Source organism: Sphaerodactylus townsendi, linkage group LG05 (genome assembly GCF_021028975.2).
Source record: "Sphaerodactylus townsendi isolate TG3544 linkage group LG05, MPM_Stown_v2.3, whole genome shotgun sequence".
NCBI lineage: Eukaryota > Metazoa > Chordata > Lepidosauria > Squamata > Sphaerodactylidae > Sphaerodactylus > Sphaerodactylus townsendi.
The window spans coordinates 115,346,074-115,363,217 of record NC_059429.1 but is presented as its reverse complement, the minus strand read 5'-3'; the positions used below and the strand labels follow the sequence as shown (position 1 = coordinate 115,363,217).

Here is a 17,144-nt window from a genome sequence, read left to right as displayed (position 1 = left end):
TGCTCCCCCCCACTCTGCCCATCAGTTTGAAAGGAAAAATATATTTCATTCAATGAACTATAAATGGAATCAAAGTACCATGTTCAGTCATTCACAGAATAATGGTTTTGACAAAGGCAGCACATAAAAATGAATGATAATTCTCATATTCGTTCGGGGCTATATTCTAATGTGGAAACATATAGTTTTCTCAACCGCTGCACCTCAACCGGCAGTACTAATATCTTTATATGGAATAGAGCATAGTGATTTTCATATTCCTCTTTTCTCCCTTTCTACATGTTATGGTGCATCTTCCCTGTTTCTTGTTCGCCTCAGTGGTATGAATCTATAAGTGATTTTGGATGGCAACACACACACACCTCTCAAACTGTGAGGCTATTACTGCATCTCTTGGGGTACTTTGAAACTCCGAAATATCCTAACACACCATTACAATAACCCAGAATTAATAGAACATGAAAACTACACCTGGTCAGAGGTGTCCTCTTCTTTGGTGGTTCCAGCTGTCTCTCACGTAATAACATTCACTGTTTATGTATATTGCAGGCCAGGGGTGTGTCTTGCCTGAGGCCACCAAATGAGAGTGAAGCTATGCATGGAATACCAATGCATGCAACGTTCCAACTTTTCATTTTTAAAAAGTAGGTGCTTCTGGAGGCTCAAAACAGGAAAAGAGAAGGCTGGTGGAGGTGCTAATGACTTCCTGTGCCAGCTGTTTTTCATTTCAACATTGCCCCAGTTGCTCTTTTATTATGCAAAGGGAAAAAATAAGAGCCCTCATATATTTTTCCCCTTTATGTACACAGGTACGTCACTTGTATCTCTATCTTTTTCAGAGACGCAAGGTGGATAACAAAAATTGAAACGTGATAATACCACAGAAACCAGTCCACAGATGTCAAAACTGCAACCCTGCATAAAATATACCCTCCTGAACGGTTCTGTTTTGACATTCTGTGGCATTGATAGTAGCATGGAAGCCTTCATGACCTCATCAGGCTGGCTGTTCTACCTGGTGGGGGCCACACTCTCTGTTGTGGTGGGGGCCACACTCTCTGCTGCATGGGCTTCTGTTGACCTGAACTTTTTTGCAGGGTGGTACCTTCAGAAGGCTTAGCTGAGATGAGATGAGCAAAGCAGTTATAGTGGAAAGGAGAAAAACAGATTTGGGAGATGATTTTGAGAAGAGCAATGGCAAGGGAAGGGTTTGGCATTCTTGACCTGCCCTCCTCCCCTAATTGAACGCAACCAGTTGGCCATGCCAGTAGGGGCTGATGGGAATTGTAGTCCATGAACATCTGAAGCGCCAGAGTTGGACAACCCTGACATAGGGTTCCCAGCTGTGGGTTGGGACACACCTGTAGATTTTGGGGTAGAGCAAACGAGAGCAGAGTTTGGGGAGTGGAGGGACATCATTGGCATACTGTAGAGTCCAAAGCAGCTATTTTCTTCAGGTGAACTCATCTCTGTTGCTTGAAGGTCATTGTAATCCCAAGGGATCTCCAGCTGCCCCCTGGAAGTTGGCACCCCTAACATCACAGCTTCTGTGAGGGATGGTCATTTAAAAAATAAAACTGTGGAGAGGAAGGAATCCTGCTGCAAGCCATTTTCCCATGTGAGAACAGCACTCAGGTGGTGGTGGTGATTTTCCTGCTTTTGCTCCTCCAGGGGTAAAGAATACTCTACGTGGAATAATAAAATCAAGGAAATAACTCCCCTCTTCCAGTTCTGTTTTAGCTCAGAACACAGCTGGAGAGAAGCTGGATCCCTTCCTCCCCCTATGAAAGTATTCTGCCCCAAATGGGCACTGCTTTATTTTTTTTTAATAGCAGTTCCCCAGTTGTTATGTGGCCGCAGGGAACCCAGCCCCCTCCAACCCCTCCCCAACACAAGGGTGTCGTTTGGCTCTAAATCTGTTGTATGGAGCTTGCTTGCCAGGATGGTAAACATAACTCTTTCTTCTGAGACCTCCAACTATTTATGTTAATGGTTTCCTTTCCTGGAGCCCAGGAATGTTACAAATTCCTCTTTTGTTTTGTATTGTTCCCAGGGCTGGTGGGTTATGCGCGTCTCTGCCCAGGAGATCAATACGAGGTACGGTATGTCGCAGTCCTGGTTCTTCATCTTGCAAAATGCAAACGCGGGATTACTATGAAAACAGGGTTAGCTTTCGGAATAATGAACGAGCTTTCTGTGCCTCTTAAGGGTGGGACCGTGGCTGAGGCTTATTTGAGTATAACAGCTAGCATATTACATGGCTGGGAAATTCATCCCTTCTGCAGACCCAATTTGAGAACGATCAAATGTAACCACGTATTCTGGACTGAATTATGCTCTGTGCTAAATAAGCTCTAGAGACCCAGTTTGCTCCCCGCTGGAATATAATGATTAAGAATCTTTTCTGTGTTTCAGCTAGGGGCTGTAGATCATCTGCACTGCAGGCATAATGCCCCAGGTTCAATCCCCGACATCTCCAATTAAAAAAAACCCCCAAGATATTATGTAATGTGAAAGACCTCTGATTGAGACCCTACAGAGCCACTGCCCGCCAGAGTAAATGATTTTGACAGTTGATTCAGTATAAGGCAGCTTGATGCTGACAGAGTGAACTCAACCAGACAAGTAAATGAGGTAGCCATCCAAAGCTGAATAGGTTTGTTTATGTGCTTCATTTGTGCCCAGTCTTTCTCCCCAAAGCAGCTTATATTATTCTCCTCCATTTTATCCTCAGCAGTGGCGTAGGAGGTTAAAAGCTCGTGTATCTAATCTGGAGGAACCGGGTTTGATTCCCTGCTCTGCCGCCTGAGCTGTGGAGGCTTATCTGGGGAATTCAGATTAGCCTGTGCACTCCCACACACGCCAGCTGGGTGACCTTGGGCTAGTCACAGCTTCTCGGAGCTCTCTCAGCCCCACCTACCTCACAGGGTGTTTGTTGTGAGGGGGGAAGGGCAAGGAGATTGCAAGCCCCTTTGAGTCTCCTGCAGGAGAGAAAGGGGGGATATAAATTCAAACTCCTCCTTGTCCTCGTCCTCGTCCTCGTCCTCGTCCTCCTCGTCCTCCTCGTCCTCCTCGTCCTCGTCCTCCTCTTCTTCTTCTTCTTCTTCTTCTTCTTCTTCTTCTTCTTCTTCTTCTTCTTCTTCTTCTTCTTCTTCTTCTTCTTCTTCTTCTTCTTCTTCTTCTTCTTCTTCTTCTTCTTCTTCTTCTTCTTCTTCTTCTTTTCTCTTCTTCTTCTTCCTCTTCCTCTTCCTCTTCTTCCTCTTCCTCTTCTTCTTCCTCTTCTTAACCCTATAAAGAGGGTTAACTGTGCTTCAACTGTACTGCACAGGTGGAAAGACAGTGTGTCAATAAATGTGCTAGGAAATGCTGTTGACGCAAGCCAGTCATACTGGATGAATAACGGGCTGCTCTGAACACCATTCCTAGATATTGGGTTCTATTAATAATTATTAATAATGAGTCCATGGTGATTAATACTGAGTTTATGTATCACAAATATGCACAATAGTGGACAGACATATCTTGAAAAAATCTTGCAAGACTACATTTTAATTATGAACACAAATATATGTACAAAAAGTGAAACTGAGAAACTTTGGAAATCACCTTATCATGAACCCTGACTTCTCTTACTGACTTCACTATATGCATTTTCCATACTTTAAGAAATCAAAAAGTCAAGAAGGGAGGACCATTTTCACTCTGCTGTTTTTGGCCCATGCGGAATCTGCCTGAGATTATGTGACTGACCCAAGGTCACCTAGCAAGCTCGCATGGCAGCAGAGGGATCTGAGACTGGCTCTCCCAGATTTCGTCCCATACTCTAATCACTTTACCAAGGATTATACACATCTTGGTTGTGGCTGGTACCTTGGACTTCAGTCATGTTAAGCTCCCTCAGCAAGCTGAATCCTGGTTCGCATCTGCAGGGGACTGTGGTGGCAGAATGCTGCCGAATAAGCCTTGACCTGCCTGCAGGTGGGGAACTCAGAGTTTAATCTGCCACCCAAAATGCCCAACACCAGGTAGACCTCAATGGGGAGGGCATTTCAAAAGCAATGAGTCTGAATTTCTCCTTGATTGTGATCTAGTACTGAATACCAGTGTTTGTTCTGCTTTGTTGCAAGGCAGGAACTAACTGTGATGAAGACTATGGCCTATTATGCATGCAGTGCTTACCCCGTGGCTCTTTTCTTCACAGTGGGTGTTTCCTTCAGTTTTCAGCTCAACCCTGGGATTCTTGTGTTGCAAAGCTTCCTCAGCTGCCATTTTCCTTGCTTGCCACTTCCTTTCCCAGCTGCTTTTTTCCCTTTGAAAACAAGCAAAAATCCCCTTCAGGCTGCTCTTTGGGTTGAGAGTGAGAGTGCTTCTGGGTGGGCAGGGGAAGTCAAGAAGGGTGAGCAAAGCCAAAGAGAGTTTAACACACAAATGATCTTCACTTTCACAGTGAAGAGAAAGGGAAAGTTGCACTTTGGGAGGTTCTGGAAGCCACAGGACTTCTCTGATCTGCGGTGAAGTGAGTTCAGGAGGGGGGAAAACGTGTGCACAACCAAGGCTCTGACCTTGAAAGGGGAATATGCATTTCACTGCTTGGGACAGACCTATTTAAGTGCATAAATGGCCTAAAAGGCCCTGGCCTTTGTGCTTGCTACATGCTGAATGTTTTCCATCAAAAATGAGCATTTCTAAACTTTTTTTTTTGCATATGTTGTAACTTTCTTACTGTTTGCTGTACACATTTGGAACCAGCATATATAACAGGCATACAAAGTGCACATAGAATTACAAAGCCATTTAAAAAGGGGAAAAATAGCATATGAACAGCACCTAGTAAGGGAAGAGGAAGAGAAACAGAACAACTGACAAAATTATAAATGCATTTTTAAAAAAGAAACACAGGATAGTTGTACATCTTTAGCTGACTCCTCATGTGGTAGTGAAGCAACAATTGTGTAAGGGAACTCTGCAGTTTTAGGATGAATGTACTGTCTGTGGACTGGCATAGTTCTGGTATGATGTTGGAAGCCTTGAGAAAGAAAGATGAGGCAGCCTGCCAACAGGGTCATCGGACGTGGTGACAAAGGCCCATGGAGCATTCTTTCATAAGGAAGAGTGCATTAGCTGTAAGAGAAAAAACAAAAATGTTTGACCTGCTTAATAACTTCCTGTTTCGTGGTACTTAACAGCTTTTTAATTCATTGGGTCATAGGATCTTATTTTATTGTACTGCAGAAGGCCAAGATATGTTTTCAAATATGTCGAAAGCCTTCTATGTTGGCTACTATTATTTATTGGAAGACCAAACTATAAAGCCAACCCAGAGATCACTTTTCAGGAGGAAGGTTAAGAGTTGGATAGAGATCTCCCTTTTCTCTCCTGTAAGGAGACTCAAAGGGGCTGACAAACTCCTCTCCCTTCCCCCCATACAACAAACACTCTGTGAGGTAGGTGGGGCTAAGAGAGCTCCGTAGAGCTGTGACTCGCCCAAGGTCACCCAGCTGGCATGTGTTGGAGTGTTCAGGCTATTCTGAATTCCCCAGATAAGCCTCCACAGCCTGCTGGAGCAGAACGAGGAATCAAATTCGGTTCCTCCAGATTAGAGTACACTTGCTGTTAACCACTACAGGCAGGATTTCTGCCTGCAAACCTCAACTTTCTTGCATCCCTGGTTCTAATGTAGCCCAAAGTGTCTGCCCCAAATTCTACTCCTGAGATGGAGGAGCAAAATGGCCCACTCTGTCCCAGAAGTTGCATTATTAGGGGACATTTTGTGTTTGTGGGGGTGAGGCAAGAACTCCTATTCTTTTGGTGGAAATGTCTCCATCCGTGGAAATCCTCCTGTGGTTGGAGGTACATTAGCTCTGAAATCACTGTGTCTTATGTGTGTCTCTTCAGGTGTTCATACGGCTGGGACGACAGAAGTGGAAACTTAAAGGGAAGATCGAGACGGATGACAGTCAGACATGGGATGAGGAAGAGAAGATTTTTATTCCCAATCTCCATGAGAAGTTTGAAATCAAGGTAGTAATTTACACTGGCTGGAGTAGAGGCCTCTGTTAGCGAAGCTGTTTGGAAGGTTTCCTCTATAGCTCACAGGAACTTGCGAATAGCCTTTATGGTTAGTTTGTTGACTCAGCCTTTGATTTTACTGCTTACTTTTCCTTGGTGCTTGATTTTTTTTCCTCCAGAGGGCAGCATGGTATAATGGTTAAGAGCAACAGATTCTAATCTGGAGGACTGCGTTTGCTTCCCCACTCTTCCAGATGCAGCCTACTGGGTCACAGTTCTCTCAGCACAACCTATCTCACAAGGTGCCCTATTGGGGGGTGGGGGAGGGAGGGAAAGGGATGATAATTGTAAGCCCCTTGGAGACTCTTTATCATAGGGAAAAGTGGGTTATTAAAAAAAACCAACTCTTCTCTTAAAATCTAAGAAGCCTAAGATGAGTTCCCAAATTTTGGGAACTGCTTAATTGGCATCATTTGCGCAGCTTTTCTGGGTAGAAACTTTGGCAGAGGTAAGGCCACTGAGAGAGTGTGGCCGATTTTCTAAGAACTGGGTAACCATAAAGTCTGGAAACACATTTTTAACACTGTGGGGGCTGAGCTTTTTGAGGATTCCGTCTTTTGTTTTCCATAACAGAACCTGTGGTGTGAGCTGCACATTTGCAGGCTAGACAATCTTATGGTTAGACTTTGTTTTCTCCAGCAATTCCCCCCGCCCCCCCAAGACAATGAGGAGCAAGTTTTTCCTCCCCCTTTGCTGTGTTCTTATGTTGTTGTTTGTGTGGGATACACGCACCAAGAGCAGGTATTGCTTGCAAGAAAACACCCCTTCTGTCCATGTTGAAGAGCATTAAGATGGATGTAAGCATTTCATTTATGAAATGTTCATCTCCTTGCAAAAAATGAAAGTGGAGCCTTAATTAAAGGCATCACTTCAGTTTGCTGCAGGTAACAAATGAGGTTCCCAGGAAGCATCCTGTTAAAAAAAACAAAAACAAATGAATATAGTTTGCTCCCTTTCAAACAGCCAAGCTAACAATTTTTACTCTTTTAGCCTGGGCGAAAATTAATTCTGTACCTGATTCAAACTGTACGTTCTAGTCTGCCCTTCCTCTGAAGAGCTTAAGTCTGTGTGGATGGTCTCCCCATTTTGTCTTCCCAATAGTGAGTGGCTCTGTCAGGTCGTTTAGGCTGCATGTCCGAAGGTCACGGCCGGGTAGATTTCATGGCTGGAGGGACCAAACCATCTGTAAAACTAAAGAGCTTTGTTTAGACAAGCAGATGTCGAATTGCAAAAAGTAGTACTGTGTATGTGCATGGGTCGTTCATTCGCTTGGCTTTCTTCTTTCTTCCCAGTCGTGACCCAGAGTGGCCCACAACACGTATTATAACAGTGCAGAAAAATTAACCAAACCGAAGAAAGGCCAGGGGAAGGCTATCTTTCTTTGCCAGGGGATCTTTCTCCAGCTCTATTATGGCATAATTCAGGTTGTGGGTCGCAAGCACAGCCTTTTGGCCAGCCCTGGCCAATGCCCCGGAACAAGTACCTTGCAAGAGACGAGACAAACACTCTGCCTGAATCTCACAAGCTGGCAGCCATCTCCCCACAATTTCTCATTCCTCTTGGAACAGGGCCAGTTAAATTCTCTTTCTCCGGTGCCATTTCCTCAGCTGGAAATTCCTTTCCTTCCCCCAGGGTTTTCCAGCCCAACAAGGAAGAAAATGCTGCAATGCTCTTCTCTCTGGCGATAGGCGGTGGGAGGGATCCAGGAATTCCTGATCCCTCTCCAGCAGAGCTTCGGGAACTGTGTTTAAAAAGTTCCCTTTCCTCACCCACGTCTGGACATGCAGAGAGGTCAATTGAGATCCATTGTGCAAATATTGTGAGAAAGCATGCAAAGTCTTGCATTGTGAAATCAAGATGAATCACCTCTTCCAAAGTCAAGCACATGTTTGTTTTTCATTTTGGCTATGCTAAATCCTTTATGCCTGCACATTTTGCTTTCCCCTTCAGTGCATGAGATTTTAACTATCACACTGTGGTGTTGTGATTAGAATCTCATACCAGGATCTGGGGGATCTGGGTTCAAGTCCTCACTCTATTGTGAAGCTTGCTAGGGGGGTTATGAGAATAAAACATAGGACAGGAGAGGCACAAATATCACCCTGAGCTTCCTCGAGTAAGAGCGGGATAAACGTGGGCTGGATGAGCTGGTGTAAATTTAAATGTGCTTTTTTGTTCCCTGATGACTGTCCTGTCAAGTGACAATTTGAAAGTGTGAAATGGCCATTGGGAATCGAGATTTCATATTGCCAGAAATACAATTTTTGTTTGATTCTTGTTGCGTGCTAAAGTTAAAAGGTAAAGTTATAAGTTGTGTGTTAGTATGATTCAAATGATTTCTGTTCCTATGGAACTATCCCAAGACCGCATTCGTAAACTAAAAAAGGGTTTTGTATAAGGTGATAAAATTAAAATTGGTGCTTTTACTCATGCTCATAAGAAAGAAGTCCCACATGTGTAACTCAAATTAGTCTCTCAGAAAATTCCCAAGTACGTCAAATATCCAAATATTTGTGGTGATTCCGTGCCCTCTTACACCCTTGCACCTACAGGCAAAAACAGGCCAGGATTAAGATCTTGAGATCTCTGTTCATAAAATGCAAATAGATCAGTTGTGCAGCTCTAGCTTGCATGTAAAGGCATCCGTGGAAGGGACCAGGAGAGAGGGCTTCAACTTTCTCCTTCCAATTTCTAGTTTTGCATAATCAAAAAATTGGACTACCTGCATTTTAAAGGTTGGCGGAAAGGTTCATTTTTAAATTAATGTAACCCATTTTTTAATTAATTCAAGCAGACTGAGGAATAGATGGAAATGTTCATATGCAAATATAAACCATTTTACTCCAAGTAGATTGAGGGATACTTTGATAGCAAATAACTGGCAGCTCAAAAAAGGCAAGTTGGTGAGAGAGAGAAAAATTGTGATGGTGTGCATAAGTCCTTTGTACATGCATATTATGAATCCAACAAAGGCAGATGTGGAAGGTGTTTAACTACCTCAGTATATCTTACCTTTCATTGTTGCTTTTACATAGAGGGAACAGGGCATGTTGCTAATGTAGCTCCTCTGCTCCTTCTGAGCTGTAAACTAGTACTTATATTCTACACGCTGCCAGTAAGGATAATCTCCAAGGGTGTAAGAGAAGCCTGCATGCACACTCATTCAGGGGAGACAAAGGGTCATTCTGTCCCCTTGCTATTTTCCTGTGGGAATTAGGGGCTCTGCTGTTGCTCATCTTCTAGAGCTCACTTCTGTACTCTAAAAAGTCTCGTTCATGTAATCTCTCTCTCAGGCAGGCAGTCAGAAACTCTCTCTCTCTCTCTCTCTCTCTCTCTCTCTCTCTCTCTCTCTCTCTCTCTCTCTCTCTCTCTCTCACACACACACACACACACACACACACACACACACACACTTACTCACTCACGCACTCACTCACGCACTCACTCACGCACTCACATATCTTACTGTGTTCTATGTTCTTGCTGAGACAGGCATATATTTATATGGGGTTTTATCGTGTTGTGTACGCTGCCCTGAGCCTCCGGGGAAGGGCGGGTTATAAATATAAATAAATACATAAATAAATATTGGTCATCTTTCTAAGCTGTTGAATCACCCACTTTTGCAGGTCACTGAACTTCGAGGACTGAGTAGCCTGTTGGTGGGCACAGTGAAATGTGACAGCATAGACTTCTTCATGACTAGGCCTCAGACCATCATTGTGGATGTCACTGAACTAGGGACCATCAAGCTCCAACTGGAGGTCCTTTGGAAGTAAGTATACAGTGTCAATGGTCACTTCTGAAATAGGTCACCTAGCAAGATGTGGTGCAGGATCCATGGTCATACTATCAAATCTAAACCCAAGTGTATGATCCGAAGTCTGTGGTCTCATAAGGGGAAGAATGATAAATTTGTAAGGTGGAATCCACGTATTAATAATGTAATGCTCCAGCATGTCTGAATGCATTGTTCCCATAAATGTAAAGCATTTTACTGGGAGCTGGAGCTGGTTTTATTACGGCATTCATGAGGGGTGGGTCGGCGCATCAGTGGTTTGTACTACAATGTGCACTTGAAGTATTTAGAGTTCTGGATCAGGATCTTGGTGACCCAGGTTCAAATCCCCACTTGTGCCTTGGAAGCTTGCTGGGTGACCTTGGGCCAGTCACACATTTTCAGCCCAACTTAACTCACAGTCATCATAAAGATAAAATGGATGAGGGGTGATCAATGTTGTAACACACTTTGATTCCCCATTGGGGAGAAAAGCAGGGTATAAATAAATAAGTAAAAACTTCTAACCACACGTCTGCTATCCTGAAATCGTACTCTTTGGTATGGTAACTTGTTCTGAGGGTAGAAGTGTATAAAATGTATGGTCTTCAAACCAAAAGCCCTTTCTCCTTATCTACAGACCAAGCTCGGCTTAGGTAGTGGTTCCCTACCTCACCACCAACGTTCTTCAGCTTAAAAACGCCCCTTCTCAAGGAACATACATTGGGGGCTAACTGCAAATGTAAACCAAGTTGTCTTTTTTAAAAAACTCGGATTCACCTCTTTATTGGTTGACTCTACTTGAGGCCAAGTCTGGCCTCCATTTTTAAAAACTGCTGTAGGTGGAACTGATCTTCATTACCAGTGCTCTGTGGGCGTGTCTATTCAGCTATGAGGAATCGGCTCTGACAGTGAAACAGAGGTGGAAATGAAAGCTTTTGAGACAGGACCATAAATATTTGCCTGAAATATGGGAAAGGGAAGAACGTCAGCTGAATCCAGTTGTTTTTATATGTTCATCAGCTTTTCAGTACTGACTCATAACACCAATGATTTGTGCAGCTCCTTCACCACTCCAGTACAATCACTTTGATTCCACTTCACAAGTTCACCTCTAGACTCTGCAGAGTTTCCTTTTTAACCATTTTAAAGGCCATCTTTTGTAGTAAACGGTTTTCTATTAAAGACAGACTTGAATACCAATGATATGTTTATGGTCCCTGCAATGGTTTATTTCTCCGTAGTGGAGGGGAAAAAAGATTCCTTAAGAAGAAAGGCAGCATTCAATTTTACTTTTTAAAATCTGCTATGCAGAGAAATAGTTCTCTGAGATGTTTTATTGTCTTTTCTGCCATGTCTCTTTATTCTGCGGCTTGGATCCTCCTGGATGTTTCTGCAGTTGCAAGGGCTTCTGCCTCCAGAGGGTGATTTTCTTGCCCCCGCCCCCCCATGACTGTAGCCCCCTCCCACCCAAATTTTAAGGTTGCAACAGGATGGGGAGGTGTCATGCTCCATGGGCTGGTATCATTCTGTCCATTGAAATGCTTTGGTAGGTCCAAGCTTGTGTCTTCTGCCTGTAGGCACTGCAATTGATTCTGGGCCAGAAGGTAAATTGTATGCCCAGCCACTATTCAGATCAGGGATGTGTGAGAAGGAAAGAGGGGATTTAACCCTTTAATCCTCACTCTAATTGAAACCAGATTCCCCATACAGCTGTTTTTTAGCGTTCTTTAAAAAAAGAACATGTCTTTCCTCCATTTTACAAGGACCCCAGTTCTGACAAGCCCTTCAAGCCCTGCATTTTAACAAACCCATTCTTCTCTTCGTCTGTGGCCCTGATCTTGCATGCAAGAGCCGTTGTTGTTTTCCCTAGACTAGGAGAGATCTTCATTATTCATCATGTCTGTCTTGACCCTTTAGACTCTACTTGGATGTTCCCACTTCCTTACCTTTACGATGATTTACTTGGCACTAACCTATATTCAGTGCAGTGCATATGTTGCTTGGGGGAACCCTTAAAAGAGGCTCTTAGATATTTTTCAGTTTTGGTTTTGCCTGTTGGCTAAATCGCCTTTGGCTTTGTTCTGCACTATACTGTAAAAACTGTAGTGCAGACAAATGTCTTACTTGCTGCTAGCAGACAATGTAAAGAAAGCCAACATGCATAGCCAAGCGCAGAGAAGGTGTAACTGAGTCAGTGTCTCCTGATCTGTGCCAAAACTTTCCAGGCATTTTGTAGCCACTCCTAGTTCACCTGATGCTTGCCAGCCCTTCTCCGTCGCTGACTGCACAAATCCAGAAGTGTGAGTGTGCTCCAGATTCCCTAAGGGGTGAATTCTTTTTCTGCACTTGAAGTAAATGTTTTGACTCTAAATTTAAGCAGGGATGTCTCAGGACAACTTTGGCGATCAGTGCAAATTATGTGTATTTGGAAGCCAGTTCCTGACGCCAGTATACTGTCAGAAACAGCACTGAGAACAGGGGAAAACTAACCCATATTTATTGTCTCTTTCATAATGCCCCTGCTGTCTGTGAGTCTGTCCATCTCTTGAAAGGCTTTGCCAGCACTAGCAAGAGTGGATGGTCTGCCAGACAGCTGAGGGGGAGAAAAGGGGCTGCTGGAATCCCTTTACCAGAGATAGAACCTTTTCCCCAAAAGATTCCTCTTTTTTGTTAGCAGTAGTAAAGGGGGGGGGGGGGCTTCTTGGTACAGAGCAAAAAGTGGTGTGAACAGCAGAAGCCAGTGGCTTCAGGGAACCCCCAAAACAGATTTTCAGATGTTTTCTGTGTAGATCATGGCTAAACTGGTTTTGATTTTGTTCTGAACTATATTGTAGCCTCTGATCTGCTGTCTGTTCTTCGGTTTGTGAATTTGGAGGGGTTGGAGCAGTAGCTGAACTTTTTGACAAACTGTGGGTGTTAAGTGCCATCAAGTCACTTGCAACTTAACAGCAACACTATGGCTACTTCCGCACTGGCGGAATACAGCGCCCCAGGGACGGCATCACGAGCAAGGTTTTTCAAAAGTGGCACCTTCCAGCCGCTGCCGTGCAAACAGCAGCAGCTGGAAGGCGTCATTTCCCTCCCACCTTCCCCAGCCGGCTTACCTTCGCCTGCTGGCTTCCGTCGTGTTGTGGAGGCCAGGGGACACGCCCCCCTGGCCTCCATCTCCAGAGCCGTCACTCTGACCAGGGGTGTGTGTCCCCTGGCCTCCACAATGTGACGGAAGTGAGCAGGTGCAGTTAAGCCAGTTGCAGAAGGCACAGCCTGTGTGAAGGCTGCACCTTCCCCTGCACCCCTACCGGGACCGTCTGTGCGAACGGACCCCGGGGGGTGCATCGGCATAATTTATGCTGATGTACTCCTGCTCACTGGCTGTGCAGAAACATCCACTGAATTAACAACCTCAAAATGTCCTAATGACCATGCTCAGGTCTTGGAAATTGAAGGCCTTGGTTTCCTTTATTGAGTTAGTCCATCTCATGTTGGATCTTCCTCTTTTCCTGTTGCCTTTGACTTTTCCTGGCGTAATTGTGTTTTCCAGTGATTCTTATCATATCGTGACCAAAGTACAATGGACTCTGTTTAATCATTTTAGTTTTTAGGAAGAGTTCTGTCTTGATTTGATCTAGAAACCACTAATTAGTATTTTGGGTAATCCATGGTATCCATAAAACTCTCCTCCAAGACCACATGTCAGAGTAATCAACTTCTTTCCTGTTCACCTTCTTCTCTAAGGCCCCTTCAGCACATGCAGAATAATGCACTTTCAGTCCACTTTCACAATTGTTTGCAAGTGGATTTTGCTATTCTGCACAGCTTTAAAGTGGATTGAAAGTGCATTATTCTGCATGTGACGAAAAGGCCTAACTATCATACACATTCATAGCAATGGGGAATACCATGGTATGAATGATCTTGAACTTACCCATAAGAATCCTTTGTAGCTCCTTCATGGCTGCCCTTTCCAGTCTCTCCTTCTGATTTCTTGGTTCCAGTCTCTCTTTTGGTTAATGATGATGCCAAGGAATAAAAATTTTTAACAATATCAATTTATTCATGTTCAGTTTTAAAGTTGTGTAATTCCCCAGCATTCTTTACTTTTGTCTTTTTGATGTTCACAGTTTCTGCTGTAACTTTCATCAGGAGTCAGTTCAAGTCTTCAGTATTTTGTGCCAATAATGTGGTGTCATTTGCATACCTCAGAGTGTTAAAGCTCTTTCCACCAATTTTCACTGTACCTTTGCCCAGTTTTCCTTAATATTATGTTCTGTGTGTATGTTGAAGAGGTAGGGAGATGAAATACTTCATTGTCTGACACTTTTGCAGGTTGGAAACAATTCTGTTTCTCCATATTCTCTCCTAACAGTCGTCTGTTGTCTGGAATACAGGTTGTGTGTCAAAACAATCAGATATCGAGGCGTGCTCATTTATTTTAAAATCAACCGTAGCTTTTCATGATCCACACAGTCAAAAGCTTTGCTGTAGTCTATGACACCAAGCTGATTTTCTTCTGAAATTCTCTTCTATGCTCCAGTAACTAATGAAAATTTGCAGTATGGTCTGTAGTACCTCTTCCTTTTCTGAATCCAGCTTCACAAACAAAATTAAAGACTTGGCTTACTAAAAAAACAAAGAAGCTGTTATCAGGGCAGAGGGGAGTTGAGTGGTTAGATTTCTGTGACTGTGCAATTTTAAAAATCCTTTGAGGAAGAACACTGTAATGGGAGAGTGTCAATCCCCCACTCAGGCAATAAAAAGCTTGTGAGGTTCAAAGGATTTTATTGAAGGCAAGTCAGGAACAGGAAAAAGTCAGTTCTGGCAAAAGCGAGCTGGAACAGTTGATAATATGGATAGCACGATCCTCACCCACACATGGGAACAACAGAGTTAGTAGTGTCCAGCCTGGAGGCTCTTCCCAGCCGCAAACCCCAACAACAGAACTAGGAGATAATTAAGCATCTGCAAAAGCGAAAGCGCTCCCAGAGAATTCACCACTCCCAAACATGGCAACTTGGCAGAGAGGTGCCTTTAACCTAGCTGGGAACATGAAAAATGGGCTGTGGACGGTCTTGCTATATGGCCCCATTTTTACACAGCATCCTGCTAGTGTTTGCTAGTTTTATTTCAGATTTTCCTCAAAACAGAATAGCTTGTCTAATGGTGTCCAAATGACCCATCCTCTTCAGTAGCTGAACTGCATCAGTTGCCTGGAGATCATTCTGTATCCTTTAAACAATTACATTGGGTAATAGGTCTGTTACAAATCGATGTTGCTACTAAATTGAGTCTACAGGTTTGGCTTTTCCCACCAAGGAGCACTAAGGATTCTTTGAAGTGTGTGTGTTCGGTGTAGATATAAACCTGTCACCTTACCTACTGGTCCAGGTAAATTTGTATGTTATCTGTAAAATATATTTAATATAAAGTGCTGCAATAGATGTCGTCTGTGATAAGATTCTTGACCATTTTTTAAAAAGGAGACCCAGGATCTCCCTAGTTTTGAGCAGTAGCTTTGGGGAACGGGAATGCAAAGGATTTAATTTTTTCCTCAGTTTAAGCAAAAATACCCCCAACCAGCTCCTGTTGCTGAGGAAAAATGGAGTTATGTGTTAGGAGAGCAGAGTTAAATTTTATTCTTTCACCCAGAGTCACTTTTCCAGTAAAAACTGGAGCTTGTTCCCATCTGTTTTCAAATGTGTATGTGTCAGAGAGAAAGCGATGAGATATAATCATGGCTCTCCCGCATCGTTTCTTCCAGCCCAAAATCTGTTCTAAATGAGAATACCCACAGGCGATGTCCTGTATGTCAGTTATGGTGGTAAATAACACAAACGGTTGTGTGTGTGTGTATGGGGCGGGGGGGTGGGGATGTTGTTTATCTTTCTCCCGAAAAGAAATGTTCTAAGGCCAAAACAAGTTTTCTGAGAATCCCTTTAATTGTTGGCATGTTCTGGTTTTTTTTATGAGCTTATCCTTTGGTGGGAAACCTGGAAACATTTTTGCACTGTTCTGAGTTTTGCTCAATAAGTCCCTTGGTTGCCAAATGGATTCTCAAGGGGGGCTTGTGCACAGAATCAGTGTCTTCATTTCCTGGTAGACGGCTGACTTCCTCTAATACACAGCTCTGTGATGGGACAGTCTTGTATATTTTCAGCAGGTACCTTCCAATATTAGTGTCCTTAGTTTAAAAAAAAAAATAACACCACCAAAAACTCCTAACTGAACAGAGAAATTATCTCTCAAGAGAGAGGTAAACGAATATTCCAGAATATTCCAGAAAACCCATTCTCTGTGGGTTTTCACAGGACACAGGCACACAAATGGGAAATCCAGGACAATGGAGATCTTTCCAGATTACTCTCAAAGAGCCCATATAACACTGGTTCTCTGCCAGCTGCATTAGCTCCTGATTGAGTTTCAGATCAGGTTCAAAGTATTGATTTTAACCTTTAAGTCCTAAACGGTCTGGGACCACTGTATCTTCAGTACCACCTCTCCCTACATACTCCTCAAGGAATGTTATGCTCATCTTATGCCAACCTGTTAGTGATCTCTGGCCCAAAACATACCTGGTTGTCCTCAACCAGAACCAGGGCTTTCTCGGCCCTGGCTCCAATGTAGTGGAACTCTCTGTCTAGTGAATCCAAAGCCCTGCGGGATCTAGCTCAGTTCTGCAGGGCCTGTAAGACAGAGATGTTATGCCAGGCATATGATTGAGGACATCAACAATTGGAGGATCTCAAGGTGGCCTCCCTTCTCTCCCCGCTTTTCTTCTCCCACTAGAGAGTGTGACTGGATCCCTCTCGGTCTCGTTATTGTATGGTTGCAAGTTTAGACCACCCTCTGAACAGGATTTTGGAATGCACACCAAGTTTTAAGAACTATGTATTTTAGTGAGGTTTTACAGTAATCTGTGGTTTTAAATGTAGTTGTATATATTTATATCATTATGTATTATAAACTGTGATGTAGGCCACCTTGAGCCCAGTTCACCTGGGAAAGGCGGGGTATAAATAAAATTTTCATTCCATCTCATTCATTCATTGACTCCAAAGATTAAGGGCCATAGATCAGCATTGGATTGCAAGCTTTTGCACGCAGAAAGTTCATCTCCAATTAATTCCAATTCCAGCTGTGGAAAAATTCTGAGCCTGAAACTGAGGAGGGCTGTTGCTTGATGAGAAGACTGTATTAGGATGAGTGGATCAGTAGTCTCCCCCACCCCCAATCAACTAGCTTCACACATTTGGAAACTGCAAACTTCAGGACCGCCTTACCCCATATGTCCCTACAC

The 17,144-nt window shown here is 43.5% G+C and overlaps 1 protein-coding gene across 4 annotated transcripts in view; it reads left to right on the top strand.

Annotated features, from left to right (window-relative positions):
- The window catches only part of RIPOR3 (RIPOR family member 3), a 153,103-nt gene that overhangs the window by 102,424 nt on the left and 33,535 nt on the right, over positions 1-17,144 (top strand). For all 4 annotated transcript variants that reach the window (XM_048498871.1, XM_048498872.1, XM_048498873.1 and 1 more), the window contains 3 exons: positions 2,054-2,097; positions 5,896-6,021; positions 9,699-9,844. In XM_048498871.1, the coding sequence (XP_048354828.1) occupies positions 2,054-2,097; positions 5,896-6,021; positions 9,699-9,844 (316 nt within the window). The remainder of the gene's footprint in view (positions 1-2,053; positions 2,098-5,895; positions 6,022-9,698; positions 9,845-17,144) is intronic.